Source organism: Malassezia vespertilionis, chromosome 5, assembly GCF_029542925.1.
Source record: "Malassezia vespertilionis chromosome 5, complete sequence".
NCBI classification, from domain to species: domain Eukaryota; kingdom Fungi; phylum Basidiomycota; class Malasseziomycetes; order Malasseziales; family Malasseziaceae; genus Malassezia; species Malassezia vespertilionis.
Window position 1 is genome coordinate 336,649 of NC_079251.1, and position 27,952 is coordinate 364,600.

Consider the following 27,952-nt stretch of genomic DNA (forward strand, 5'->3'; position numbering starts at 1 on the left):
TGGCAACTTGATGGCGCCGAAAGCGAATACCGCGGGCGATGCGGAGCCGCCCAAGATTAGTGCGGGCGGCACGTATACGCTAGAGCAAATCACGGTAGGTGCAAGGGTGTACGTGGAAAAGACGAACCCCGACAATGGCGATGTCGAGCAGCGGCAGGCCGAGGTGCTGTCGATACGCGAAAAGCGGCAAAACAGGCTGCATCTCCTGCAGAAAATGCAAGAAAAAGGGGAGGAGCTAGAGGAGGATGCACCAGAGATTGATTTTTATGTACATTACTGCGAATTTAACAAGCGCCTGGACGAGTGGGTGTCTTCAGCACGTATTCTTCTCTCGCGTGACATGCAATGGCCCAAGCCGCCAGAACCGTCTGCGGCGACAAAGCAGACGAAGCGCAAAGTCGTGCAGGGCGTGCGGTCTATTCCGGGGGTGCAGAACAGTGCCGCAGCGGATGGCGAGATGCAGGACGAGAAGGTGGAAGAGTCGTTCAGCAAAGAGAAGGAAGTGGAGAAGCTGCGCACTTCGGGCTCCATGACGCAATGCTCGAACGAAGTGTCGCGCGTGAAAAACTTGAATATGATCCAGATGGGGAAGCACCAGGTGGAGTCGTGGTATTTTAGCCCGTACCCAGTCGAGTATGCGCACTCAGAGTGTTTGTACCTGTGCGAGATGTGCCTCTCCTACTTTCCCTCCGAGTACTTGCTGAGCAGGCACCGGCGCAAATGTGCGATGCTGTACCCTCCAGGCAACGAGATCTATCGCAGCGAGGATATCAGCTTCTTTGAGATCGATGGGCGGCGGCAAAAGACGTGGTGCCGCAATCTGTGCCTCTTGAGCAAATGCTTTTTGGACCACAAGACACTCTACTACGATGTGGATCCATTTATGTACTATGTCATGTGCCAACGAGACAATGCGGGGTGCCACATGATCGGGTACTTTTCCAAGGAGAAAGAAAGCGCCGAGGGGTATAATGTCGCTTGCATTTTGACCTTGCCACAGCACCAACGCAGCGGGTTTGGACGCTTGCTGATCGAGTTTTCCTACGAACTTTCAAAGCGCGAGGGCAAGCTGGGAAGTCCAGAGAAGCCGCTTTCGGATCTGGGACTGCTGGGCTACCGCGCATACTGGACAGAGACAATTGTGGATCTGCTGCTTAAGACGGAGGACGAGATCAGCATTGACGATATCGCAAGCAAGACGTCTATTTTGCACGCAGATGTTCTGCAGACGCTGCAAGCACTGAATATGCTGAAGCAGTACCAGGGGAAACACTACCTCGTACTTTCGGACGCGGTGATGGAGAAGCACGAACGCCAGACGAAAAAGAAACGTCGGCGAATCCAGCCGGAGCAGCTAAATTGGAAACCGCCCGTGTTTACGCGCGATCAGCTCCGGTTTGGCTGGTAGACACACACTGTACCATAGTTGGAATGCACATTGCCACTCCTCCACAAGGCTGCACGCCATGTTGCCTCCACTCGATGCGCGTGTCGATACCTGCGCTGCCAAACACGCAAGCGCACACACCGAATGTGACAGAGCTAGCCGCTGCTGTGGACCGCGTTACAGCGCTGTTGCGTAACAGCAAAAAACCTGTCGTCATCACTGGCGCGGGTGTCTCTGTCGATAGCGGAATCAAATCGTACCGTGGCGAGAATGGGATGTATTGTACGTGTTCTGCTTGCTCACACAGTAAATCCGGGGTACAGACCCATCTTTTATCACGAGTTTGCGAATACCACCGCGTTTGGAGATGCGAAACGGTGAGCTATCGCTGCTGGCTCATCACAGACGTCGTTACTGGGCGCGCTCGTTCCTTGGTTATCCTCCACTGCGTATGGCAGCGCCGAATAGCACGCACGATGCGATTGCAAGGCTGATGCAACAAGGAATCGTTCACCGGCTTATTACACAGAATGTCGATCGGCTTCACCACGCAGCGTGGACGTACGCACCCGCCGCGCCCATTGTGGAATTGCACGGTACGCACGCCAAGGCTGACCGCAGGCTCGTTATCCGAAGTGCGGTGTATTGGCCGTGGCGACGGTGAATTTAAGCATAACGACGAAGCATGGTGGGATGTGCATTCCACGCGTGCGTTTGGTCCCATCGACCGCTTCTATACCCGTCACTTGCACACGCCCGACGCACAGAGTGGATGCGGATTCGTCGCGGCGCGCGATGCACTGCAAGACTATTTCGCTGTGCAGAACCCCGACTGGGAAATGTGGGCCAAGCGGCTGGAGAAAGAGCCTGGCTTGCACCTGCGCCGCAACCCCGATGGCGACGTCCAGCTGGACGGCGTGGAGTACAACAACTTTTATTACCCTGCGTGTCCCAGTTGTGGCGGCATCCTGAAGCCGGATGTAGTGTTTTTTGGGGAGAACATACGCGCGTCTGTGAAGCGCGACGCCGAGGCTTGCATAGCAAGCTCCGACGCACTCCTGATCCTCGGCACCACGCTCGCCACGCACTCGGCGTTCCGTCTGGTGAAGGACACGGCCGACTCCGGAAAGCCTGTGGTGCTGGTGAATCGCGGCCCAACACGCGTGGATAGTATCGTGGACACGCGGATTGGATTGACGAGCGGCGCAGTGCTACAAGGCGTGGGTCGCGCATTGGGACTATAGACGGGTATATAAGTTCATTTTGTGCCCGCATGTTTGCCCGTACCGGCATCAAACACACTGAGCATGGCAAAACACGCGTAAAAGAGCCCCACTGGGTAGGCGACAAGGAAACGCTGGTTGTGCATCCCAAGAATCGATACAAATATGCCGGAAGCGGATGTGCAGCACCAGAGGATGAAAAGCGGCGTGACAATGTAGCCAAACACACTGTTGAGGCGCAGAAACACATTGATCGCACCCAGCAGGCACAATGGCAGCATACAGTAGCCAAGCACGCTGGTAACGCACGTTGCGTCAATACCGCCGGTCGACATCATGTTGAGCAAAATATAAATGGACGCGACCCCCATCAGGCCTACACCATACACGTAGCCAAACTGAGACTTTCCTGCAAGCAAAAGAAGCATGCCGAATACGAAACAGAAGAGCAAGGGGCCGGCCAAGTCCGTGTCGTCCATCATGTGTGCATCTTTTGCGTGGTCCGGCGAGAACCGGTGGAATGGGTTTAGCACCGCGAGCGACTTATCGCGGATGTGAGGAAGATTGATATCCAGCTCCTCCATCAACGAAGGCTCGCCGGGCAGGCCGCCCGTACCGAATGCTGCTAGCCATTCCGCGCCCATGATCGTACCGCGTAGGCCGCGCCACAACACGGACACGCTTACTCAGCACGGCGCCACATTTTTTTTCGCGGGCGCGCTTGCTGCTCCACGATCGGTCGCCATGCCTCAGAACGAGTATATCGAAGAGCACATCAAGCGCCATGGTAGGCGTCTTGATCATGAGGAGCGGAAGCGGAAGCGCGAGGCACGCGAGGCGCATCACGCTTCGGCCGTGGCGCAAAAGACGTTTGGTCTCAAGGCCAAGATGCTGAACAAGAAGCGCCGGGCGGAAAAGATCCAGATGAAGAAGACGCTCAAGCAGCACGAGGAGCGCGATGTGAAGAAATCAACACCCCCGAGCGCTCCAGATACTGCATTGCCTGCATACCTGCTTGACCGTGAAGGACAAAAGGATGCCAAGGCGCTCTCGTCTGCCGTCAAGGAACGCCGCAAAGATAAGGCAGCGCGGTACAGCGTGCCACTCCCACAGGTGCGTGGTATTGCAGAGAATGAGGCATTCAAGGTGGTCAAGACCGGCAAGCGCAAGCAGAATGGCTGGAAGCGAATGGTGACCAAGGCGACCTTTGTCGGCGACAACTTCACACGCAAGCCGCCCAAGTTGGAGCGTTTTATCCGCCCCACGGGCCTGCGCTTCAAAAAGGCACACATTACACACCCCGACCTGAAAGCCACCTTTCAACTGCCGATCATTGGTGTGAAAAAGAATCCTCAATCACCGATGTACACGCAGCTGGGCGTACTCACCAAAGGGACTATCATCGAAGTGAACGTGTCTGACCTTGGTATGGTGACGTCTGGCGGCAAAGTCGTGTGGGGCAAATACGCACAAGTAACCAACAACCCCGAGAATGACGGCTGTGTTAATGGTGTGCTGCTCATGTCTTCTTGATTGTACTATAGTGAATTACATTCCCTCGATACTGAGTTCCATTGCGATGCGCAGCTGCTCCTCTTCCGGCAGCGATTCAAAGTTGGGCGGCAAGTTGTCCATAGAGAAAGTGGTATCTTGGGGCGGTGCAGGCGTCTCTTTTGGCGGCGCGCCTTTCAAACCGTCTGCACGAAACGGCTGTTGGAATGCGCGCTGCAGGTTTTGTACTTTTACGTCGCCCAGGCCCGGGAGCATCATCAGCTTTTCGGGGGGTGCGTCAGTAATTTGCTCCAGCGACCCTACGTGCGACGCCAAGGTCATCACATCCGTCTTGTTGATACCACGCACGTTTGTGAGCGTCGCGGTCAGTTGGCTCATGTAGCTGTCCTGCACGCGCGCACGAATCGTGTCGGGCGGCGTCTGCTCAAACGCTTTATACACCTCCAAATATCGCCCCGCTTCCTCTGGACTCCATGCAACGATAATGACCATGCGATTTACGAGCGCGATTCTCGTTAGCTCCTTGATTGCGGCCTGGTGATCCGTCTGTGTGAGCGCTTCGCTGGGACGTACCACATCACACAGGATTAAAAGCACGCGAAGCGTGTACATACGTGCAAGCCGCTGTATGCGCGTATGGATATATTCAGGATGCAAGCGATGGTACCGAAGGCTGTTATTAGCGCAAGTGTACCGTACCTTAGGAAAAGCACGCCATTCGACACCCCCACCTGGTAATCTGGAACAATGTCTGCATACTCCCATGGCACGCCTTTAATATGCTGTAAAATGGGGTTGCCGCGCTGGCAGCTGTTCACCAAGATGGATGCAGAAGAGGTTTGCGCGCCGCGGATCAATGGGTGCGGCCGTGCCCGCTGTCGATCGGTGCCTGTCTCCCCCGTGTCCTCCATGGCGCAGCAGCACCGCGTGCCTCCACATTTCGGTGCAGCGAGTCGCGTGATTTTTCACGGGACCAGCGCCTTGCATCTTTACACGTCCCCTCCTGCATACGCAGATCTATCCTTCCTATCTCGATATTTTCTTGCAATTTTGGGTCAGCTTTACAATGCCGGGGATTCTCACTATTGTGTTGGCTGCAGTGATAGGTTTGGTATCTGTCTACTTTCTGCAGGGCCTCCTCATTAGCAGCAAGAAGGAAGAAGAGGTCCAGCCGGAAAATGACGAAGATGATTTTATTCAACGTCTCGTCCAGCAGAAACGTCGGATCGTTGTATTTTACGGTTCGCAGACCGGTACGGCGGAAGGGTTTGCAATCCATATCGCGCGCGAGGCCAAGGAACGCTACGGCGTCTCGTCGCTCGTGCTGGATTTCGAGAATGAAGAAATGGAAAAGTTGGACCAGCTGCCGGACGACTGCGTCGCCGTGTTTGTCATGGCGACGTACGGTGAAGGTGAGCCCACAGACAATGCGGTGCAGTTTATGGATTTCCTCCAGTCTTCCGATGTTGCGTTCTCCAACGGCGACAACCTATCGAACGTGAACTATGTCGCATTAGGCCTGGGGAACAAGACCTACGAGCTTTACAACGAGACGATCAAGCAGCTGGATAGCCGCTTGCGGGAGCTCGGTGCTAACCGTGTTGGCGAAGTCGGCATGGGCGACGATGATACAAACATTGACGAGGACTACTTGGCCTGGAAAGACCCCATGTTTGAGGCACTTGCCGCGCACATGGGTCTCGAAGAAGGTGCCACTGGCGAAATTTCCGACTATGCCGTGACGGAACTGGAAGAATACAACCCAAAGGCTGTGTTCGAAGGCGAGCACCACCCCCGCGCCCTTAACAGCGTCAAAGGCGGCCACGATGCAAAGAATCCGTTTGCTGCGCTGGTGACCGAGGCGCGCGAACTTTTTGTGGACGGCACTGCAGACCGCTCCTGTGTGCACATGGAGTTTGATATCAGCGACTCTGGCGTCACGTACCAGCACGGCGACCATGTTGCGGTGTGGCCGGTCAATGCCGAGCCGCAGGTAGAGCGCATCTTGGCCGTGCTTGGCCTCAGCAGCAAGCGCCACCAGCCCATTTCCATTAAATCGCTCGACCCTGCGATTGCCAAGGTGCCGTTCCCCCAACCGACCACCTACGAGGCCATTTTCCGTTACTATCTCGACGTGAGTGGCTTGGCAAGCCGCCAATCGCTTGCCGCATTTGTCCATCACGCGCCGAATGAGGCCGCTCATGAAAAGCTGCAACAGCTCAGCAAAGACAAGGACCTCTTCATGTCCACTGTTGCCGCCCAAGGTCTACGAATTGGCGAGGTGTTGCAGATGGTCGCTGGCGATTCCATGCTGAGCCAGGATGTTGCCTCCTCGACTCCCTGGCAGGTTTCGTTTGACCGCGTGATTTCCAGCTTGCCGCGCCTAGCGCCACGCTACTACTCGATCTCTTCCAGCCCCAAGCTGTTTCCGAACAAGATTGATATCACCACTGTTGCCCTCCGCTTCCAGAACGAGCAGGGCAGTGACCTGTACGGCCTTGCGTCCAACTTTGTTAGTGCGCTCAAGATGAAGCAGAACAATGAAGCACCACAGCTAGGCGACCCACGTTACGGCACGCCTATATACCATCTGGACGGCCCGCGCCGCAAGTATGTGGACCAGGAAAAGTACCGCGTGCCGATCAGCGTGCGCCGCTCCACGTTCCGTCTCCCTACCAGCACCAAGGTGCCGATCATCATGGTCGGCCCTGGCACAGGCGTCGCGCCTTTCCGCTCCTTTGTTCAGGACCGTGTCGGGACTGCGATCAAAACCAAGGAGAAGCTTGGCCCCGATGCGCTCCGCGACTGGGCAGACATTACGCTCTACTATGGCTGCCGGCGCAACAACGAAGACTTTTTGTACTCGGACGAGTGGCCCGATTACCAAAAGCAGCTGGACGACAAGCTCAAGCTCCGTGTCTCCTTCTCGCGCGAAGTGTTTAAGGAGGACGGTTCGAAGAAGTACGTGCAGGACTTGATTTGGGAGGACCGCGCTGGGATCGCCGACGCCATGCTCAACAAGAATGGCTACTTTTACATTTGTGGCGAAGGCAAGGGCATGGCGCAAGACGTCGAGGCGGTGTTGGAGCGCATCCTTGTTGAATCCAAAGGCATCGACGCGCAAGATGGCCACGCCGAGCTGAAAAAACTCAAGGAACGCGGCCGCCTGTTGCTTGACGTTTGGTCATAGTGGCACGACAAAATAGCATCTTGCATTCAATACGTACACTACACTACTGCCCGTCTGTAGCAGGCAGCATCGCGCCTTTGTTCGCCAAAGCGTCGGCCATTTCGTTGCCTCGCGTGCCTGCATGTGCGCGAACATGCACAAGCAGTGGCCGGACGGGGCGTGCGAGGAACGCGGCGTCGAGTGCGAGCAGCAACGCCTTGTTCTGTACTTGGCTTCCCGTACTCGTTTTCCAGTTATTCTTGCGCCACTGCGGCATCCATTTGGTGATTGCTGGTGTGAGTGTATAAACAGTCGTACCATTCAGCGCGTACTGGCTATCAGTAAAGATGCGGAGCGGCTTGCTTGGCACAGGGCACGCTTCTACCGCCGTCAGAATCGCAGTAAGCTCGGCGCGGTTATTTGTCTGCACCTCCCCATCCAGCCTTCGACTCACATTCAAGTGGTGGTATTCGGGATCGTCCCAGTACACGCCGTAGCCTGCGCGGGCGCCAAGACGTCCATTTCCGCGCGACGATCCGTCGGTGTAGACCGTGAGTCCATCAAACGGCGCTTCGATGCGCGCCAGCTTTTGGGCCGGCACGGCTGCATCGGAAATTTTGCGCTTTGCGGAGTGAGATGATGCGCCCTGCGAAAACGCGACCGCTTCGTCGTACACGGCAAACGATTTGAACACACTGTTGGGATACCCAAGTACCTGCGCCTTGCATTCATCCCTGCACTTAGCTCAGCCGCGCAACATACCACGTATTGTATACGCCTGCCTTTCTCCCTTTACATACCGCATAATACTTCCGCAACGCCATCGCCCAGCGCCGGGCCAGCGCCTCTTGTTCAAGCACGATGCGCCGCACGGTGGTGAGTGGTTAGTCATCGCGCGTGTATTTTATACACACCTCCATGCATCCTAACGCGCGCGCGCAACACACCTCGGCTTGTACCGCACCGTTGAAGGCGTATGTCACGCGCGACGCCGCGGCCGTTTCTTCGGACACCGCTGCGGGTGAAGAACACATATGAGCATACGGATCCAGATGCGTCTGAGAAGCATGAGCATGTGTTTGGCACGCCGCCGCAGAAACGAGCGGTCCCTGCTGATGAAGTGCACGTTCGGAATGTGCCGGCGTACGCGAGCGGAAAGCAGAGCAGGGTGCTGTACAAGCAGGATGCGACGTATGGACGCGCTGCAAATCCTGACGAGACGCGCGTTGCGATCCCATCAACCACCAAGCGGATTGATCATGCGACGCGTATGAGCCGCGAGGAAAGGTACCAGCGCGACAGCCAAAAAGCGCAAACGCAGCAGCAATGGCGCACCGCATTCTCGCGTGCATTTCCAAAGCTTGTCTTCTATCTGGACCAAATCGAGGAGGGGCAGAAAAAAGTGCTTTGTGCGCAAATCACACAGCTGGGCGGCGTCGTGGAAGATTTCTTTTCGCGCAGTGTAACACACGTCGTAACGACGCGGCCCATCCCAGCTGCGCGCAGCGTGGAGCGCAAGAAGGAGAATGATCCCGCCGCGGCGCGCACGCCAACAACAAATGCCGGAGTCGTGCCGACGCGCGTCTTGACGCCGTCCAAACATGTGCACAGCGCAGTGCCTCTACATTCGGACCGCAACCCCCTCGACGAGAGCGGCCTGTTGCTTCCTGCAAGCGACTTGCTGTCCAAGGCACAGCACTTTGGCATGAGAATTTGGCGGCAGGACAAACTCGAAAACATCCTTTCCCTACTGCTCGAGGCGCCGGCAGGCGAAGAAGAAATTCCGCGCGACCTCTCTCAGATGCTGCACCAGGAAAAGCTACACGGGACAACCGAGCGCGATCCACTGGCCCTGCGCAACGATTTTCACTACTTTGGCAAGAATGCATACTATGTACTGGTCACCGACGCGACGAGCGAGCATCGGCCCGTGGCGATGGCCGAGTACGACTGCATGGCACACGAAGCAACGCACAAACCTGCGCCGTGGCCCGTCTTGTTTGGCAGCACCGAAGGGCGCGGGCTCTTTGCCTACGTTAAGCCGAAGGAACGGGGGCGCTTGGCGCGCAACGAAGCGCCGATGCTGCGCACAACGCATACCTTGCGGCGCGCCGCATCGCTGAATTCAGCGCAGATGTGCCGAGATCCTCGCGAGTCGTCTGTTGGGCCTGGCACGCCGAATCTCATGGCGTCGGACAATAGCATTGCGCTCGCATCCGCCGTTGCCTCCACCACGTCCGCCACACTGCACAGCCAAACGGGAAATCCCAGCGGTGTGCTGCAGGACAAGCGCGTGGCGGAACTGAACCGCCGCATGCATACACCGCTCGGCCTTCGCGCGCCTGGAACAGAGACACAAGGCGCTGTGGTGAGCCGCATGCTTACGCTGGACCGCGAAGAACGAGCGCCGCTTAGACGCTCGCGCAGCACCAACACGCCGCTCGCACTTCCCAAACGCCCCCGCGAGAAGCGCCCTGGCCACTGCGAGAACTGCCGGTGCCGCTACGAGGATTTCGATGAGCACTTGCGCAGTAGACGCCACAGAAAGTACGCGTTGGACGAGGGAAACTTTGTCGCGCTGGACGAGCTGCTGCAGCGCATCCAGCGCACGCCGAGCGAGGCGTGGGAGGGACGCCAAGCGATGCTCGACGAGTCGGCTTGGCATGCAGCGCAGCACGCGTCTTTTTCCGACGCAGCGTCCTCGAGCACCTATGATCCGTTTGCAACGCTTGCGCACTACCTTCCAGAGAGCCACTGCGCTTTGCAATCATACCACAGCGATACCCAGCCGTAGTGACTTGATGTCTACAAACGCTATACTTTTTGCCCCAGAGGCTGCGACTGCAACTGCACATGGCCACGCCCACGGCCTTTGCGGCGATGATCGCGCCTGTTTTGGCCAGCGTCTCTGTCTGTATTCGCGTCGCCGAACGCATTCGCACTCGCGCCGCCGTTTCCGCCGGAGCGTGTATCGCCAAGCTTGGAGTCCAAGAGCCACTCGTTCTGCTCGAGCATTGCGTTTGCACGGTCCGCCATGGACAGCGCGAGCTGCTGGACCTTGTTCACCTCCATGCGCTGGAACACCACCACGTCGTGGATGGGATCCAGCGTCGCCGCCAGCTCGTCGTTCCAGATCATGCGACTGACAATCGAGCGCACCATATCCTTGCCAAGCTCAAAGGTGTCGACGAGGAGAGACAGGGAGAGTGAGTCGTAGTGGGGACCAAAGTTGAACAGGTACGTGCGCAGACCCTCTTCTTGGATGTGGCGCGCGAGCTTCTCCAGCACCTGCTCGCGATCGGGGATCAGCTTCCAGATCTTGATGGCGCGGATGAGCTCAATGCACATCTTCCACTCGCCGTTCTGCAGCGCTTTGCTCGCTTGCATCACATGGTCGCGCGTATTCTCGGGGGGGGCAGTGAACACGAGACGGTCTGTGTAGTCCAGCATGCGACGGAAAGGGCGCGAAATGGTTTTTTTGCGGAGCTCGGGGTCGGAGCCCGCCGAGGCCATGTTGGGCACTTCGAGGAGCATGCTTGCGACAAGGTACACACACTCGAGCAGCTCGAGATTAATGTGCATGTGGAAGGGCAGTTGGCGCTGACGGTCCATCTTCTCCTGCTCGGCAGTGGCTGTGTTGTACAAGGAGACTTTGGAGACGCCTTGGCCCAATAGCTCCTTGACACGGCCCGCCGCAAAGATCTCCTGCAAAGCGGCGTGGCACTCGCGAATGAGGCCCACACGGAAGGCACAGAGACCCAGCTGCACCACGACGCGGTTGTACAGGATCTGGGTGGCGGCATCGGCGAGGTGGATCGACTCCGCAAGGCGGCTCATGAGGAAAAAGTCGCGCCCGATGTGGTAGCTGGCGTGCAGCGCATGGTGGTAGACATGGCAGAGCATGGCCCGCGTGCGTTGGCGCTCGCCGCTGACTTCGGAGCGCTTGTATAGGTAGACACTGAGTGTATGAATAAGGAGCGTCGGGCCATCTTGCTTGTTGCACACCTCCTCGAAAGAGGGCGTAATGCGCGAAGGCACAAGGTTTGGCTGCGCCTCCTGGTTCGCAGTCTCGAGGGCAAGGATGATGACGTCCTGCTTCGAGTAGATGTGCTCCAGGCGGCGCATCACACAGCGGCGCAAAGACTCGGAGACAATGTTTTTGACCTTTTCCGGCAAGGGCTGCGTCATGACTGTCTCAAAGTAGCTCTGGCCGCGCACAATAATTTGGTACAAAATCTTTTCGTCGCCCAGACGCTCGACGTACTCGGTCGTGTGGGGATCAACGTTTTGCAGGCTCTTGATGAACTCATCCTCGAGGCGGTCGACAAAGCTGATTACACTGCCGCGCACAGGAACAAAAAGACCTTCGCCATTTTCGTTGGGGCGGCGCTCGACTTGGTCGTCGTAGTCTTCCGTCTCTTCCAGCACAATATACTCTTTGTTCTCCGACAAGAGGTTGAGCAGCGCATTCAGCTCGTCACGCGCCTGCACCCACATTTCAGCTGGCATAAACGCGTTCGCAGAGGCGCTGTAGTCGAACCGTGCGGCCATGAGAGCCAAGAGGACGCGCAGAGATTGGTAAGGAGTATGCGCGGCGCCTTGCAGCTTGACCAGCGTGTTGATCTGCTCGCTCCTGTCTGTGCTTTTGCGGCCACGCGCCTCGAGGATACTGGCGAGGTTCTTGAAGAGCGCGTCGGAAGTCATCGCCGCCTTGCCGCCAGGGCCAACTGTCTGGAACTCGTCGTCGGCAGTCTCCTGCTCAGTGGGGAGCGCATGCTCTCGGTCCATAGGCATTGGTTTCGCACTGGTCGTAGGCATCAGCGTGGGCGCGAGTGGCGCTGCTTGGGCGGCCTGTACTTTTTCGTCGTAGTGCTCGGGGTCCGCGCGGAACTGCTGCAGAGCCGTCTCGTTCTCTTTGACCGTTTTCTTCATCTTTTGCTTCATGCCGTTCATCGCCTTGGCATTCGGGCCTTTCATCTTCTTAACCATGTCTTTGTTCGCCACGGTCTGGTTCAGAAAGGTGTCAAGCGCAGCGACGGAGCGGATAAAAACAGGGGGAATAGGCTCGTTGAGCTTCTTTTGGCGGGTACACAAGCGCAACAGTGCATCAAACTCTTTCGAGATCGTCAGCCAGTCGTCGATGCGCTGCGCATTTTCAATGGTGCGAATAATGGTGTCAAATTCATCAAGACGCTTGTCTTTGGCGCTCTTGATGATCTTTGGCGCATCTTCCTCACTCTCACTGTCACTCGCAGCATCACGCATAAAGCGCGACATGGGCTTGCGCGCCTTGGGCTCGCCGTCGTCACTCATCTCACTCTCCTCTTCGCTGTCGCTGTCGCTGTCGCTGTCGTCGCCGTCGTCAGAGTCAGATTCGTCGCTGTCGTCGCTCATTTGGATGCCTTTGGCCTTTGTCGGCTGTTGCTCATCGTCAGATAGAAGCTCCTCCTCCTCTTCAGAAGAGGACTCCGAATCTGAGATCGCGCGGAAAAATCGGCTCGACATCGTGGTCCTGCGGCGCAGCCCACCAGCGCGCGTTTTTTCTGCGTGCGACCGCCACGTGAGAGTGCCACGTGACTAACCCGGGCTTGGCCGGCGATACAACGGGCGTGCGGTTCGCTCCCTCTCATCAGGACTATCACTATGTCGTTCCGTCTTTTGCCCCGTGTGCTCAAGCAGGTATGTTGATGAGTGCGATTGCACGATTTGCGAGGATTGGATGCTAACCACCGATGTGCGCGATTGCGCCTTTTTCTTGCAGACTCGTGGCTATGCGACGCAGACTGCTGTAAAGCCTCCGATCCAGCTGGACGGCATTTCGGGTACGTTGTGCGCAATAGCGCATGTTGACCACAGGCAAATACGCATCTGCTGCGTACGTTGCTGCGCTGACCAAGGGTGAGAAGACGCTCAACAAGGTCGAGACCGACCTGAAGATCTTCCACGATGTGCTCAAGGGCGATTCAGCCGACGCTACCAAACTCCGCACCTTTTTCAATAACCCCACTATTGCTCCTGAAGAGCGCGAAAAGATTCTTTCTGCTCTCAGTGGCTCTAAGGGCGGCGCTGACACCATCACCCGGTACGCTGCCATCAACACTAACATCTAGTAACTTGTTTGAGGTGCTTTCGGACAATGGCCGTCTTTCCATGTCCGAGGCGGTCATTGACGACTTTATGTCTTTAATTAGTGCCCACAGCGGCGAAGTCAAGGTCCTTGTTACGAGCGCCAAGGTATGTGGTGCGATGGCTAGCTTACAACAGCCTTTGGACAAGTCCTTTACCTCGAAGCTCGAGTCGGTGCTCAAGGGCTCGCAGTACGCCAAGGAGGGCAAGTCGGTCAAGTTTGAGTACGGGATTAACCCCGGTTATCTTGGCGGCTTCTCTGTCACGCTTGGCGACCGCTCCGTGGACCTGAGCGTCGCGAACCGCGTCTTTAAGTACAACAGGCTGATCCGTGGTACGTTTTCCCGTGTAAGGATACTTACCTGCAGAACCCCTTTAAATGGAAGCGTCTTTTTGTAGGGTACACTCAAGCGACATAGCATCCATAAAGCTCTGCCGTGATTAAAAGTGTCTGTTCGCCAGATTTTCGCGCGCGCAGGCAGCGATTTGCTCCGTCCACCATGCATGAAAATGCGTGGCACGCATACAAAACACAGAAAGAGGCATGGGTCACGGGCCAGGCTGGCAGCTCTGTATTTACCATCAACCTCCTTTCGAGTGTCGCGCTCCTGTCATATATTCTATGGGCGGCATTACACCGTCACGTAGCGCGGTGTTCACTCACGCTGGATTTTCTGACGCTGGTGCTTCCCATCGCGCTTGGATGCACAGCCGCGGCATCGCATCTGGGCGTACTCATCGCCGTCCTTGGCATTTGCATTGCGATTGCGTGTGCGACGATGCCTGCGCCCAAGATTGGCGATGCTTCTGCGCCGGACTGCAATAGCAAGTCGTACCTTACCGTTTATCGCGTCTATCTCATGCTCCTGACCGTGCTCTGTATCCTCGCGGTTGATTTTCCCATATTCCCACGCGCATTCGCCAAGACAGAGTCTTGGGGCACGAGTCTGATGGATTTGGGCGTAGGCTCGTTTGTGTTTTCACTTGGGATCGTGTCTTTGCACCGGGGGCATAGCAGCACATTTGCCAAGCGTCTCCAACGCGCCGTGCCGCTCTTTTTGCTTGGCTTTGCGCGTGTTTTGCTCGTGAAACGCACCGACTATCCCGAGCATGTGACAGAGTACGGTGTGCACTGGAACTTTTTCATCACGATGGGATGCTTGATGCTTACGCTAGAAATCTTCCAGCGTGGCACACCGCTTGCTCCTGTGGTTGCAGGTCTCCTCGTCTCCGGTATGCACGAGGCTGCTCTTAATCAGACGCAGCTTGGTAAGTGGGCGCTGCAGACAGAGCGCGACCCAGCAAGTTGGGCTTCGTTGAACAAGGAAGGACTCGCGAGTTTGCCTGGTACGTTGCAACCCACTTATAGCAGGGTATATCGCAATTGCACTCCTGGGCCTCGACGTCGGCAATATTGTCTTTTGCAGAGATACGCGACAGACACTGCGCGCACTGACTCTTCGTGCCATCCTATATTGGGGCGTGTACATGGCCAGCGTTTGCCTCGGCATGACGCCCAGTCGTCGTTTGGTACGTCTCAGTATTTCACTTATCCAGGCAAATTTTGCATACGTCGTATGGAATGCTGCGTACAATTCTCTATTCCTACTTGGGTTTGCCGCACTAAGCACACTTTTTGAGCGGTGGAAGTGGACGCGCGCTGGGCAAGTGCCAGTCCTGTTTGCGTATACCAACCGGCATGCCATGGGCGTGTTTCTTCTTGTATGTATACATCACCTAACAGCAGGCAAACGTCGTGACTGGCGCTGTGAACCTTGTTGTGCATACTATGTACACGCCAGCTATTCCAGCTGCGCTGATCCTCGCCACCTACCTGCTCCTTGTGGTGGGCTTTTTTCCCTGGGTACACCGTGTGTGGCCTCAATGGTTTAGTAAACAAAGGTCGTAGTGCACGGAGCGTTGCTTTCTGCTCCAGTGATGTGGTCCCACGCTGTGCGGCTCGCCGGCGCAGTGCGGGCGCCTGTGTCCGGTGCGGCGCACATACAAGCGGTGCGCATGTATGCGACGAGCACGCGCACGACCCTGGACGACTACATTGCACAGGGTCTGACCCTTGAGGTGAAGAAGCACGCGAAGCTCGTAGAGTACCGCGAAAAGCTCGAGGCAAAAGCAAAAGAGCAAGGCCTTGAAAGCGCCGAGGAACTTGCTGCGAAAGCTACGAAAGAGCGCGAAGCTGCCGCTAAAGAGGCGGTGGAACGCAGGCTTCGTGTACAAACGCAAGCGACAACTACGCGCTCCACAAAGCCAGCGTCGGTCGAGGAGCGCGACCAAGCGATGCAGGACCGCCTTCGTTCGATGCGTGCAAACAAAGAGGCGCGTAAATTGAAGGATGGCAATGCGATCAGCAGTCTCCTCAAGCCGCTGGCGAGTTTCATGAACGTGGACAAGATGGCGAACGAGGAGCCCGACGCGGTTGGCAAGCTCTGGACAGCGTACCACACGATGAACGACAAACTATCCGCAGTAATTTCGGCATCTACGTACACGGCGATGCTTGAGAATGGCGCGCGTTTCCCATCCTTCGTGCTCCCTTTGCCGAAACGGCACGTCAGCACCGAGGACGGCCCCGCGGAGAATGCGTTTGAAATGGAGTTTATGCAGTGGATTATTTTGCCAAGGAGCGAGCATGCGTCAGCAAGTGCGCCGCCGCCTTCCATTGTGCTCTTCACGCCGCTGGCAGAGTTTAAGTTGCGGCAAGAGTACGCACAGCCGTCGCTCATCTTGTCCATGTACCCCGATTTTGTCGACGAAAAAGATATTGTGCTTTTGCGCGGCGAAGTGTCTCAGCACCAGATGCCTGGCGGCGGCGAAGGCCAGCCCATGATGACGCAGGACGAGGCACAGCTTTTGGTCATGTGCATGCAACGCTTCTACCACCTTAGTGATGTGCCTGGCATCGATACAGCGGCAGAAACGCGCTGCAAGCTCTTGAAAGTGTTCCATACTCGGCCCGAAGAATTCGATGTAGACTTGCTGTTGGACAGCGCTTTTTCCATATAACAGCAGGTTACAAACGTTTGTACGCAACTATGACTTCTATAAAAAGAATTCAAAGCAAAAGACGTGATGGACGGAGCATAGAGGCTTGTTGGCTAGTTGGATGCGCGTGAAGCAGAGGGATCGTGCGCCGATCTGTGCGCCGTACCATCTTGCGCGCGCTGACGGGCGGCAAATGAATGCAGCATGTTGCCCTTCGTGTACGACAGCGTGCGGCACTCTCTGCGGAACGCGAGGCTCCGTGGCGGACTGGGACCGTCTTTCACGTTGCAGACAGAATACAGCAAAGTGTCTGTATCCTCGTCACTTCTGCCATCGTCTGAATCAGGCTTCAAACCATCTGTGTCGTGGGTATCTGGTGATTGGTTCATCAGAAGCATCTCTGCGGCCAGAATCAGCTCATCGGTCCCGGTCGCGTGTGCAAGGTCCATGGCAGTGCACTTATCCGGTTCCGTTGCCATAAGCGAATGCAGGATTGTGTGGCGACGTGTTCCACCTGAAGAGCAGCGATGGCGGACAGGCATGGGCGCATCCATCACGGCACGCACGTCGGCGGCATCCTCAGCAGCACCATTCTCCTTGACACTTTCGTTCGCCCATACCATGCACGGATCCAAGTAGCCCGACTCATTTTCACTCTCTTCTGTGACTTCGGACTCCTCGGCATTGTTGAACAGAGGCATGGGGCTTAGGCTCCGGTGCCTAACAGATGGTTCTTTGACAAGATGCGGCGAGCAAACGCGAAAAGAGCCGCGGTGGTGCACCGGTTCTTCGTCCGACGCTGCCACGCTCGACTTCAACGAACCGCTGCTGGGCATTTCGTCGGAACCACACGCTGAGGAGTGCAGCTGCGATTCGAACAAGTTTGTCGCGGAGGACGAAGTGGAGGAAAGGCATGCTGGAGACATGAGCATGCGCCTTCGCGCGTGCGATCCGCTCTGCAGACGAGAGACCTTCACTTCTGACGGGCTCTTGGCAAAAACAAGACTTCCACGGCGGAGCAGCTGTACGTTGCGCTCGGATAATAAAAAAGTATCCAGTGGCTGAGACGCTGTCAGCGTCCTATCCTGTACCGGCCAAGACGTGGACTCCTGGTCTGGTTCGCTACCCAAGCTTGCCTCGTCGTCAGAGTCCCTGTCCGAGACGCTTTCTTCGGAGTCAGAAAAAGTAGCACAGTGGGCTCTGCCCCTCTGGATAGTCGGCTCCACAAACGAGATACTCCGGCGGCGCTCGCAAGACATTGTGCTGGGCAAACGGGGGCGTGCATTGTTTCGATGCAGGTGTGGGTATGTATCGTGCGATTTGCTCCGCGTTTTTTCACGCACTGGCTTGGCAGGCTCTGCAAAATGAGTCTTCGCACACGGCTTTGTGCTTTCCTTCTCGTTGTCTTTGTGCGCTTCTTGAGGGCTGTGTTTCAAGATTCCGCTGCATGTGTCGCCCACCGGCGATTTCGGTGCTTGCAAAGGTAAGGACAGTCGCATCTTCTCTGTCAATAAAGATACGCGCCGTGCAGGCATCCCGCCTACTTTCATGCCAGGTGCACACGTTTCCTCCGCAAAGAAGGGCAGCTTTGGGGGGACTGCTCTCTTTTGGAAACACAGCCCCTGCCCAGGTGACGCAGGTTGGTCAAGCGCCATGTCGTGCCATGCACACAGTCAGAGACAAATCCCCTATGTGCTGATACGCATTTAACACGTTCACTCCGTACGTGTGGCGTTGCGCACGACAGAATCGTGACGACACACGCTTGGCTGTCGCATCCCTCTTTGTTGTCAGAATCATGTGATAGCCTTTCCTCCACATGCAGGTCTGGCGAGCCTCGAGGGGCATACACTAAGATAAACGAAAGTAGAGCAAAATATGGATTACACAGTTTGCGGACGGATCCGTATGACCATCACGGTAGTGTTGTCCGTGCTAAAATTGTCCAATGCATGATTAAGCAGCTGTTCTGCAGCCGCTTGGGGGTCGTGAGTATCGGCAATTAGGTCAACGGCAGTCTGGTCATCGACCACATCCCAAAGCTGCGGTGAGCAATTTCCGACTGTACATACGCCATCACAAGCCATAATGACAAACGCGTCGTCCTCGTTAAGCTCAATGCTAGTGGTGAATGGCGCGCCTACGACGAATTCTTTCATAGAGAAATCGCCAAGCGAGCGGGTGACGGCAAGCACACCTGATATGAGTAGACGTAAGATCGTACCGTTGACACGGTTATTCAGGAGGAACCCGCCTTTGTCCGTAATGCGCTTCACCTCTTGCGCATCGGATCCTTTATGGTCATAAGTGAGGCGGACTGCTTTGCCAGCACGGCACAGTACAGTGCGTGCATCGCCAACATTGGCAGAGTACAACACACGGCGGCGGCTAGATCCCGCCTCACCGCATTCCTCGTAACGTAGCAAAGATGCAACTGCGGTGCATCCACTGTGCATCCCGGCCACCTCTGAGGCTGTTTCCAGCTTTGCGTCCGCCTTCTCAAACGTGTTTTTCAGCACCTCGCGCACATCCATCGACGGATGCGTGTCGAGCTCCCCGGCGAGAATTTGCGCCAAATGTTTGCTGCTCCATTCGGCTGCAAATTTGCCAGCGTGCCCGTCAAAAATAGCAAAAAAGTTCTGGCCTTGCACGCCGTTAAATTCCAAGTCAAACGCATGTGCGTCTTCCATAGACCGTCGCCACCGCGAGTTTCGATCCTCGGCGACGCCAACAGTGGCCGTCAACGTCAGTTCGTCGCCCGCGAATTTGGAAACACCACCCGCAATAGACGCTGGCGACGGCCCTGTCACCATGCTGAAAGTTAAAAATTACTGACCCATTATACATACGACCCTGGATCTGCCATTCCGCCACTCGCGCGGCTATCAACGTTGCCAAGCGAGCTTTGAGCCACGCGCTTTGAGCCACGCGCGCGTAAAAACGCCACGTGGATTGTCACCGGTCCTGGCACTAAAAAAACTATCTCCTATGACGTGCGCCGTTGGCTACACCGTTGCGCTCGTGGCATGTGGAGAGCTGCGGTAAATTGCTGCGTCATTGCACGTACCATGCGTAGATACATAGTGGCCACGTGCACTGCCCATGTGCAAGCAGGCAGCAGCAGACGCGGCGCTGTGTCTGTCATGGCGGGCAGAAGCTCGGGGCTCAGTGGCTCGTCTTCCGCGTCGGACGTAGGCGTGTGTGGTCGATTCAAGTCAGGCGGAAGCTCGGCGCCCAAGACGATAGCGTCAGGGTAATTAGGCCCGGTCTCTGGCTCAAAATCGCCCTCTATGTCAGAGTCCATAGAAAAGTAGCTCGCGTCGGGAAGCTGGCGCACCATATCGTCTGTGTATGATGCACTGGGCTCGGGACTGTGCTGCTGCATAGTCTCTGTCGCCGACGCTGTAGTATCTCCATCGCGAAATACCCAGCCGCTATCGCGCAAACTTGCCCAGCACCGTGCGCGATAGTCCTTTGCCAGTTTTTCGAGACGCGCTGTGCGCCGTGCATTGGATCGGACACGCTGCGAGAAGACGTGAGTCTGGAGTGCCGTATAACGGGGCGCGACTTTGATTGCATTCTCAAAGTGGTGCAGCGCCATTCGTCGCACCTGCGGTGCTACGTGCAGCGAAAGCAAGCTTGGGACCAGCAGGGACGGGGACGCGGTCAATTGCGCATCTGCTGGGTGTCGACTCGCCCCGATATAGAGGGTGAGCAAGCCTAGGTAGGTGTGCAGCTGTGGTATATGGCGATAAGGGTATACGGAAATGACACTCGTGATCTCTTCCAACGCGTCCTCGTACCGCTGCACAAACACAAGCTCCCGCACAAGGAATGGCAATACATACGGGCGCAATTCTGTGCGTGTACGCGAAATCTGCTGCAAGTAGGCGAGCGGCCTGTGACTTTCGAGTGCGTCAGGCATCGCCGCGACCTTGAGCCCGAACTTCCAGAGCTCCACAGGGCGCCATTCGCGCATACGCAGCAACAGATATAGACACCGCGCCGCACGCTGCTTGTCGTTGCGCAAAATCGTGAGCTGCAAAAGATCATACAAGCGCCGCACATGGCGCCGGCGCTGGTCGACATTTGCTTTATGGCTCACGGCCCTGGGGTCCAATGGAGTCGCCAGTAGTGTTGTATACGACTGCGGTGCAAGTCCATGCGTGAATGTGTAGTCATCGTTGTCGAGGTACTGCGGCGGTGGGGCGAACAGACCCGACGCATCCATCGCCCAGCAATGCGGAGAAGGAGGTCGATGCGGCAAAAATTAAGTGCACGTGCAAAATGGTGGGCGCTCCGGCTTGCCCATGCCGATGGAAAGTACGCCGCTGGTGCAGCGAAGAGGAGATGCGCGCACGCGGAATTTGCACGCCGTATCCCCGGAATATGTGATTAGTGTGTTTGAGCCGATAGAGGGCCATGGGGGAAGCTCTGAGACCGATGAGATCGATGCTGTGGACGATGTTTCATTTTACGACATGGTGGACAATGTGCGTGCGACGATTGCCGACGGTGTGCAGCCGCGCATGATCTCCCTGGGCTCTAGCGGCTCCTATGTTGTGTGGACTCGCGAAGAGAGTGGGATGCAAATCGCAGGCGTGTTCAAGCCCATGGACGAAGAGCCGTACGGAAACTTGAACCCCAAGCGCATCTTTTTACGCAAGTACCTGTGGTGGGCAATGGGCCGGCCGTGTTTGATTCCGAATTTTTCGTACTTGTCCGAGGTGGGTGCCTCCTACTTGAATGACCGGCTCGGCCTAACGCTGGTGCCCACGACAAGGCTCGTTGGGTTCTCGAGCCCATCGTTCCATTATCTGTACAGCGATAAAAAACGCTGGGAACGCAATCACATACCCTTGCCCGTCAAGATTGGTTCTCTGCAGCGCTTTTTGGATGGATACGTGAATGCAAGCGAGTTTTTGCAAAAACACTCGCTCCCGGGCCGCCCCCGCGATTTGCTTGTGGACGATTTGGAAGCGGAAAACCGCGCACACCGACTGAGTCGGCGTAAGGAACGCGCGCGTTTGCGCATGTGTTTCATTGGTCTCAAGCGCCTTTTGCTGTGCCGGTATGGCAGGGGTCCGTATGGGAGTTCGCACGTTGCGGATCAAGGTTCGGCGGTACACACAGACGCACACACGGCGTATCCTACGACGAAGCCCATGTCCAGATCACAGACCACAGAAACGTTTGTGTGGACCGAGCGCCGCTGGAACGATTTCCGCCACGAGCTTGAGAAGCTGGTCATTCTCGACTTTCTCATGCGGAACACCGATCGTGGCTTGGACAACTTTATGATTTACGTCAACGAGCATCCACGCCCCGGCGAGAGTTCTATCACAATCGGTGCCATTGATAACTCGCTCGCATTTCCGCACCGGCACCCACATGGCCTGCGCGACTATCCGTACGGGTGGCTGTTTCTCCCGACCAGTATTATTGGCCTCCCATTTTCTGACGAGACGCGGCGCCTCTTTCTTCCGAAGCTGTGCAGCCCAGCGTGGTGGCAAAAGACCACCGAAGGACTTGCGCGCATTTTCTCCCAAGACGCGCATTTCCACCTCCGCACGTTTGAGCGTCAGATGGAAGTGATGCGGGGCCAAGGTCATACCATTGTCCAGTGCTTGCAGAACAAAGAAGATGGGCCCATGCAGCTGTGTGCGTATCCCAAGCGCCTGGTCCGCCAATCGGTGCATATGTTGACACCCTCTGAGCTTCGACTGCACAGCGCTGCAGAGCTTGCGCCGGCAAGCTCGGCGCATACGGTTGATGCGACACAGGGCTTGGAAGCGATGGATATGAAACATGGCGCATCGATGGACAGCGACCTGTCGCAAGAAATGCATGCACCACACTCTCTTTCTACCGAGCATCTCGGGAGGAGCCCCGAGTCAGAACCACGCGCAATTGACGTTGTGGAGCGGATCAGCGCGCTGGCTGATCGCGTGGCAAAGAGCGCATTGGAAGATACACAGAAGCGTCGCATACAACCGCAGCGCGAAAGGCCTTTGACAGGCTACGGTGCAGTGCATATCGCATCACAGTCCATGCACACGCCAAACCATCCGTCATCCGTCCCTCAGGGGTCAATGCCCGTCTTGGTGGAGCATTTGGTCCCCGACACGCACAGTACATGGTCCACATGATACCATTCCATCTACCGTACTCTATGTGGATGTTTCCTGTAATGCAATCGCCTCGCGAAGCCGATCTCCTGGATCGTACTGCGCTTCTTGCATTTCCGCCAGGAGGCCGCGCCAGCGGTCATCCTCGCGCTGAATACAAGTCCACACCATGCTAGCGTAGGTACGGCGCGAAGGGATATGGCCCCGTTGCTTTACTTCTTCGAGCAGGGCAAATGCACGTTCATAGTCCGGTTGTGTCAAATACAAACGCGCCATGCGTTCGTACGTCGACGGAGAAGGTTCCAGTTGGCGGGTGTGCAAGCTCGTCCAAACATGTTCGCCAGTACGCACATCGTGCGCAGGAATACAGCAAAGAAGGAGAGCGTTGTGTGTATCTACATCGGGCGTGGCTCGTTCCGTACATACCAAAGCATCCCATATTCTTAGTGCGACGGGCAACGCCGCCAGTTCCGCCGCGGCGTAAAGAATGGCGTTGAGAGCCGCAACAGGAATCGTGTCGTGCGCTAAAAGCGCCTGCTCCGCTTTGAGCAGCGCCTGCTCGTCTGCTGCCGAATGTGTCGTAAGTTTCGCAGCGGCTTTGGTGCCCACGCTCACGCCTTGTCGCTGCATACGGCCCAGCACGGAAACAGCGTCTGCGAATGCATGTGTGCGACAAAATGCGTCCAGCACAGGCACAAAATGCCACTCCTTGACGCGCGTACCTGGAAAAAGGCGCGGAATGGCGTCGAGAACGCTGTTCGCGAATTTGCCTTGTCCTGCACGCGCCGCAGTGAGAAGGATGTAGAGCACAAGACCTTCGTCGGGAATGATATCGGCGCGCATACAGCGCGACCATGCATCGGGAAGCGCCGGCGCATAGTCGAGCTCTGCCGCAATGCGCAATACCTCCATCCAAAGTGACTTGGGAGGGGATATAGGACTGGCTTCGAAGCGAAGCGCGAGATCGTAGGCAAGCGCGGGCTGCTGCGTTTCGTACATACATTGCAAAACGTGCTTTTGTGCTTCGTGCTCCAAACTCATTCCTGCATGGAATGCCGTAGAGACGAGAAGGAGTGCATACTCACTGTTTTTTGTCGCCGCACAGTACTGCAGCAAACGGGTATAGGTGGTTGGGGTAAAGGATGCCTGAGCGGCAGGCGATAGGATTGTGTGAGTCGGCGTGGAAAATTCATGCGCCATCTTTTTTACGATGGCGAGCATCTCCGGCACGTTTCCCGCGACAGCAGCGGCCTGCAGTGCCCAATTATAGGCCGAAAGACCTACCTTTTCGCCGCACATTGCTATATCGTCCAAGACGGCCAACGATTCGGGAAGCATTCCTTGCGATGCAAATACGCGTAGCAATGCATCATGGACTGCATCTCGGACGCGCTTTGTTAATGCTTGCTCGACGTTGGGCGCTTGCAAACATTGTTTCAGCCGCACGCAGTCGCGCAGCGTCCCAAAAGCATTGCTTTGCTTTGAATGTGCACCGAGCCGCTGTAATAATTCCTCGATATCTGTGTGCGGTGCAGCCGCCGTGCTATAGTGCCGCCAAGAAACACTCGCTCGGACCAGCACGGGCGTCCATCGAAGCATGCGCGGCGTGAAGCTACAAGAGGGCACTAGGTATAATTAGAATGTAAGAAAGTCGGTCTTCTTCCACGTGGGACGCTGCGACTAGCGTGTCAATAAAAGAAGCCGGATATAGAGGCTGAAGGCGGCAAGCAGTTCTCTGCCAGAGGTTCCTGTGGACTAAGCAATAGCGCAACCATCGTTGTATCGCTATAGCTTATTCAACTCGCTTTGAATGAAGCAATGGCATAATTGTCCACGGCGCATCTGATCGCGCGCCATTCTCTCCGCCGTATGGGAACGATAAATCTGTCCCTGTCGCTGCACGAAAACATGGTTCACAGCAGAGTGTCACCATTTGTGCAGTTCCGTCCAAACGCGTGCGCTCTCCATGCACAATCTGTACCGCATCGCCGCCCAGCACCGCGACTGCCGCCTCGCGCATCCCTCCACATATTTCGCATGGAAGTGCGCCTTTCTCGTTGCGAACAACGAGCTTTTTGGGCGAAAAGTACTGTCGCGCAAGCGGGGTTTGTGCCCAGCGCTGCAAATAGGTCGTGTACGAAAAAATCGGCTCCTTTGGCTGCATGCGGCGAACCCAATCCATCGTGAATATGTGCTCACAATCGCCCATGTGCAGCATCCAATGCGGCTGGCCGAATACGATATGCGGCAAGTCGCGAATGCGGACATTGCTCAGCGTGTTGCCATACACGACAGGGTACGGAAATAAATGCACACCCGCGTCTTGCTTGTCGAGCAAAGCACGCACGTATGACCCATGGAGCGCCGGGTCCAGTTTGCCGTACAGGAAGCCGTCCAAGAGCATACACGTATCTGTTTGCAACATCGCGCCCGTATACAATGGATACTGGATTGTTGCGCCTATGCTGGAAATTTCGTGCGCACCGGTCCAGTGGCCTTGAATCTGTATTGGCGCATCCCCTTGCTTAATCGCTTCCACGTCCCCTTCCCAGCCAACGCGCTCGGGAATCTCCCTGTTGCGACACACGATTGCATTTGCCAACGCTTCCAGTGTTTGGTCCGTCGAGCACTCGATTTTTTGCGAGAGCACCAGCCCGTCATCAATATCGTCGGTCAAAGGCTGTCCTAGTGTATCGGGCATAACACTAGAAAGACCGCGCGTCTTGCGTGTCAGGGCTACATGCCGCCGAGAATAAACGGAAATCTGTACCACCATTTCACGCACGTCATTATTTGGTATCGGGTACGTCGCAATAGGCACCTGGTATTAAGCGTGTTTCCTATACGTACGTTCTCAAGTGCATTTTGATCCTGGATAGGTACGGCCTGAGCATACAGAGGTAGTTGGTCATAGCTGCAAGGTTAGACGAGGTGCGTACGTACGTATCAAAATGAAACGCAGGCGGCACACTTGTATCCAACGCCCCTGGAGAAACGTTTCGTGTATGCAAATTTGACCTGCGCCTTTCCCACGCTGCATCGATGTCGGAGTGGTCATTGGGGCACATTCGTGCGGCCATGTCGGTTTGCCTTTTTTTGACCATTGCGCAGCGCGCTTGTGCCTGTCGCATGGCGTCCGCACTCAGCACGCCGGGATATACAGGGTATCGAGGTATACTATCAAGCTCTCGCGCAAGCTCTTCATAGGTAGTAGGTGGCGCTGGCGGTGCTAAATCGAGATGTACCATTTCTGCCTAGCGTCGCCGTGCATCGTCACAGGAAAAGCGAACACCTCCACATGAAATGCAGATGGCGCCTTGCCTTCCCAGGGGTCGTTTGCAGTGCCGCCTAACAAGACGCGATGCACACCCATTTACAGCAGCTTTTGGTCTACAGCAATACACACATGCGATACGGGGCTTTTATACGTAGACGCCAACAGCGTTAAACAGAGCGACAACACCGACACCGGCAAGTGCACTCGCAGCCAATGCGACAAGCGGCTCCATAACAGTCATTTTGGTACGCGGCAGCCTGCATTTAGCAAAGCGCAAAGCCAATACGTACGTCGTGTAATAAAATGTGAGCAGGAATGCAATTCCCAGACACCCAATCGCAATGTGCGGCATCATGCTCAGCGGCACTACCGGGGTCAATGGCAAGTATGTGAGAAACTCATTCTGTCGCGTCAGTCTCGTCATGCACGCACTTGGACGCGGTGGTAGTCCTCGAGTGAGTGAGCCATGGCGGCGCAGACAAACCGCACAGCGATCCACGGACAGCGGAACCAGCGTCGGCCGAGATGCAAGCAAGGATCTGGAACCAAATCACGCGAGTTGTCCGTAACGCTATCGCCTCGTGTTGAATGCAAGCGCTTGCTGCGTTGGTCAATCGTGGCTTTCGCCGCGCAGAGCGCGCGGGAGAAGTTATAGTTGGTAAGGTTGGACCATTATTTGTCGCGATATACGTGGTGCTTGTCGGTACAGGTGCATACTTATTTTTTGTGGTGATTTTCCCGTCCATCCTGACGCTGCCAGAGCCCCTAGCGCGGCTGCTCAGCACAAGGTCCCCTGCGCATTTATTACTTGGTTTTACTGGAGCTACTTATTCAAGTATCATGCTGGAGCCGCGCGCCGCTCTGCTGTGTCTCCTTGTATCCGCCGGCAGTTTTTACATTATTACCATGATGATCTGGAGCTATTACATGGCGTGCAAAGTACCACCGGGAACCACTCTCGAGGGGCTTTCGGGTGTATATCACGAGCGACGATACGGGCCTGGGAGTGGATACTGGTGGCGAGAGAAGCGCGAACAGGTCGCACATGCAGCTTACCGTCATTCGGGCGTTTCCGACGAGTATGAATCAAACGATGCAGAGACGTCGCTTCCCCTGGTGCATCCGCACGATTTCACGCCTCACTATTCGATACACGAGCGCATCAAGGCGCGACTAAAAACGTCACCGCCACCGCCGCCCGTCGGTATGGACCTCACTGTGCATTTCCGTTTCTGCAAGAAATGCAAGACAATCCCCTTGACAGAGGCGGTGCTGTGTCTTCCGCCGGAGCTGCGCCAATCGGAAAAGTACAATCGCCGCAGTCAGCTGCTGTGTGCTCAGCGTGATATTGCCGCAACGCCAGAGCTTGCATACAACGAAGCGCAGCTGTATCCCGACATCGCGCCGGAGCTGTTTAACGATGCGGACGATGAAGGCGAGAAAGAAGTGCGTGCGTGGCTGGGTAATGATGCGGACAATGCTGTGCTTGCCCCAAAGCCAGAGCGTGCGCACCACTGCAACACGTGCAACGCATGTATTTTAAAGTACGACCATCACTGCCCGTGGATTAATCAGTGTGTGGGCTTGGGCAACGAACGCTACTTTATTCTTTTCATGCTGTGGTTTTCCGTTGGGGCCGGTTTCATGGGCATTGCCGGCTGGCCTATTGCGCGCGCTGCCGTTTCCAGAAAAATAGCGTGGGATTTTGCGTACGCGCCTCGCCTAGTCTTTTTGCTAATATATGTAAAAGCAGCGGTGATGAGCGTTGTTGTCTTCATTCTCGCTTCTTGGCACGTTTGGCTGGTCGCCCATGGGCAGACCAGTGTGGAGAGCCAGGACAATGCGCAGTACCGCAAAATTGCCAAGGAGCGCAACGAGACATTTGCCAATGTGTATGATTTGGGCAGGATCCGGAACTTGCAGCTTTTCTTTAATGTGGGTCCAGGCATGATGTACAAGTATTATACCCTTTTTCTGCCGATGCATGTACGCCCCTACTCGGACGGATGGCACTGGGCCAAGCACGCTGGTATGCACGGACGACATACTGGAATTAAGGTGGAGGAAGAGTTCACGGACGATGAAGATGCATAACGTCTTGTATTCATATCCTTATTGCCTTGGTCGTAA

General features: G+C 56.0%; 16 protein-coding genes across 16 annotated transcripts; 8 read left to right on the forward strand and 8 right to left on the reverse strand.

Moving 5' to 3' along the window:
• Positions 1-10: 10 nt before the first annotated feature.
• On the forward strand, positions 11-1,408 carry ESA1 (histone acetyltransferase; the record flags this gene model as incomplete). Its single annotated transcript, XM_056207428.1, has 1 exon — positions 11-1,408. One exon carries the CDS (start codon positions 11-13, stop codon positions 1,406-1,408), a length of 1,398 nt encoding a protein of 465 aa, XP_056063403.1.
• Positions 1,409-1,482: 74 nt separating this feature from the next.
• On the forward strand, positions 1,483-2,631 carry MVES1_002603 (uncharacterized protein; the record flags this gene model as incomplete). The annotated part of the gene is made up of 4 exons (XM_056207429.1): positions 1,483-1,669; positions 1,695-1,764; positions 1,793-1,983; positions 2,009-2,631. 4 exons carry the CDS (start codon positions 1,483-1,485, stop codon positions 2,629-2,631), a joined length of 1,071 nt encoding a protein of 356 aa, XP_056063404.1.
• Positions 2,632-2,645: 14 nt separating this feature from the next.
• MVES1_002604 (uncharacterized protein) lies at positions 2,646-3,254 on the reverse strand (the record flags this gene model as incomplete). Its single annotated transcript, XM_056207430.1, has 1 exon — positions 2,646-3,254. One exon carries the CDS (start codon positions 3,252-3,254, stop codon positions 2,646-2,648), a length of 609 nt encoding a protein of 202 aa, XP_056063405.1.
• A 100-nt stretch (positions 3,255-3,354) lies between these two features.
• Positions 3,355-4,143, forward strand: NSA2 (Ribosome biogenesis protein; the record flags this gene model as incomplete). The annotated part of the gene is made up of 1 exon (XM_056207431.1): positions 3,355-4,143. One exon carries the CDS (start codon positions 3,355-3,357, stop codon positions 4,141-4,143), a length of 789 nt encoding a protein of 262 aa, XP_056063406.1.
• Positions 4,144-4,158: 15 nt separating this feature from the next.
• Positions 4,159-5,033, reverse strand: RAD10 (ssDNA endonuclease and repair protein rad10; the record flags this gene model as incomplete). The annotated part of the gene is made up of 2 exons (XM_056207432.1): positions 4,159-4,795; positions 4,822-5,033. 2 exons carry the CDS (start codon positions 5,031-5,033, stop codon positions 4,159-4,161), a joined length of 849 nt encoding a protein of 282 aa, XP_056063407.1.
• Positions 5,034-5,188: 155 nt separating this feature from the next.
• Positions 5,189-7,312, forward strand: MVES1_002607 (NADPH--hemoprotein reductase; the record flags this gene model as incomplete). Its single annotated transcript, XM_056207433.1, has 1 exon — positions 5,189-7,312. One exon carries the CDS (start codon positions 5,189-5,191, stop codon positions 7,310-7,312), a length of 2,124 nt encoding a protein of 707 aa, XP_056063408.1.
• A 43-nt stretch (positions 7,313-7,355) lies between these two features.
• Positions 7,356-8,096, reverse strand: MVES1_002608 (uncharacterized protein; the record flags this gene model as incomplete). Its single annotated transcript, XM_056207434.1, has 2 exons — positions 7,356-8,025; positions 8,092-8,096. 2 exons carry the CDS (start codon positions 8,094-8,096, stop codon positions 7,356-7,358), a joined length of 675 nt encoding a protein of 224 aa, XP_056063409.1.
• Positions 8,097-8,267: 171 nt separating this feature from the next.
• Positions 8,268-10,085, forward strand: DBF4 (Cdc7p-Dbf4p kinase complex regulatory subunit; the record flags this gene model as incomplete). Its single annotated transcript, XM_056207435.1, has 1 exon — positions 8,268-10,085. One exon carries the CDS (start codon positions 8,268-8,270, stop codon positions 10,083-10,085), a length of 1,818 nt encoding a protein of 605 aa, XP_056063410.1.
• Positions 10,086-10,105: 20 nt separating this feature from the next.
• Positions 10,106-12,796, reverse strand: NIP1 (Translation initiation factor 3 subunit c; the record flags this gene model as incomplete). Its single annotated transcript, XM_056207436.1, has 1 exon — positions 10,106-12,796. One exon carries the CDS (start codon positions 12,794-12,796, stop codon positions 10,106-10,108), a length of 2,691 nt encoding a protein of 896 aa, XP_056063411.1.
• A 138-nt stretch (positions 12,797-12,934) lies between these two features.
• Positions 12,935-16,438, forward strand: GWT1 (Glucosaminyl phosphatidylinositol (GlcN-PI) nositol acylation protein; the record flags this gene model as incomplete). The annotated part of the gene is made up of 9 exons (XM_056207437.1): positions 12,935-12,970; positions 13,098-13,113; positions 13,148-13,373; positions 13,402-13,751; positions 13,880-14,764; positions 14,790-14,947; positions 14,975-15,139; positions 15,165-15,288; positions 15,327-16,438. The coding sequence occupies 9 exons, from the start codon at positions 12,935-12,937 to the stop codon at positions 16,436-16,438; spliced, it is 3,072 nt and encodes a 1,023-aa protein (XP_056063412.1).
• Positions 16,439-16,530: 92 nt separating this feature from the next.
• On the reverse strand, positions 16,531-17,967 carry MVES1_002612 (uncharacterized protein; the record flags this gene model as incomplete). The annotated part of the gene is made up of 2 exons (XM_056207438.1): positions 16,531-17,502; positions 17,962-17,967. 2 exons carry the CDS (start codon positions 17,965-17,967, stop codon positions 16,531-16,533), a joined length of 978 nt encoding a protein of 325 aa, XP_056063413.1.
• Positions 17,968-18,300: 333 nt separating this feature from the next.
• On the reverse strand, positions 18,301-20,648 carry MgPP2CL-1 (protein-serine/threonine phosphatase; the record flags this gene model as incomplete). Its single annotated transcript, XM_056207439.1, has 3 exons — positions 18,301-19,220; positions 19,267-19,276; positions 19,485-20,648. The coding sequence occupies 3 exons, from the start codon at positions 20,646-20,648 to the stop codon at positions 18,301-18,303; spliced, it is 2,094 nt and encodes a 697-aa protein (XP_056063414.1).
• An 85-nt stretch (positions 20,649-20,733) lies between these two features.
• On the forward strand, positions 20,734-22,566 carry lsb6 (1-phosphatidylinositol 4-kinase; the record flags this gene model as incomplete). The annotated part of the gene is made up of 1 exon (XM_056207440.1): positions 20,734-22,566. The coding sequence occupies one exon, from the start codon at positions 20,734-20,736 to the stop codon at positions 22,564-22,566; it is 1,833 nt and encodes a 610-aa protein (XP_056063415.1).
• Positions 22,567-22,587: 21 nt separating this feature from the next.
• On the reverse strand, positions 22,588-24,144 carry MVES1_002615 (uncharacterized protein; the record flags this gene model as incomplete). The annotated part of the gene is made up of 1 exon (XM_056207441.1): positions 22,588-24,144. One exon carries the CDS (start codon positions 24,142-24,144, stop codon positions 22,588-22,590), a length of 1,557 nt encoding a protein of 518 aa, XP_056063416.1.
• A 193-nt stretch (positions 24,145-24,337) lies between these two features.
• On the reverse strand, positions 24,338-26,246 carry MVES1_002616 (uncharacterized protein; the record flags this gene model as incomplete). The annotated part of the gene is made up of 5 exons (XM_056207442.1): positions 24,338-25,366; positions 25,396-25,459; positions 25,489-25,799; positions 25,974-26,079; positions 26,113-26,246. The coding sequence occupies 5 exons, from the start codon at positions 26,244-26,246 to the stop codon at positions 24,338-24,340; spliced, it is 1,644 nt and encodes a 547-aa protein (XP_056063417.1).
• A 416-nt stretch (positions 26,247-26,662) lies between these two features.
• MVES1_002617 (protein S-acyltransferase) lies at positions 26,663-27,916 on the forward strand (the record flags this gene model as incomplete). The annotated part of the gene is made up of 1 exon (XM_056207443.1): positions 26,663-27,916. One exon carries the CDS (start codon positions 26,663-26,665, stop codon positions 27,914-27,916), a length of 1,254 nt encoding a protein of 417 aa, XP_056063418.1.
• Positions 27,917-27,952: the final 36 nt, after the last annotated feature.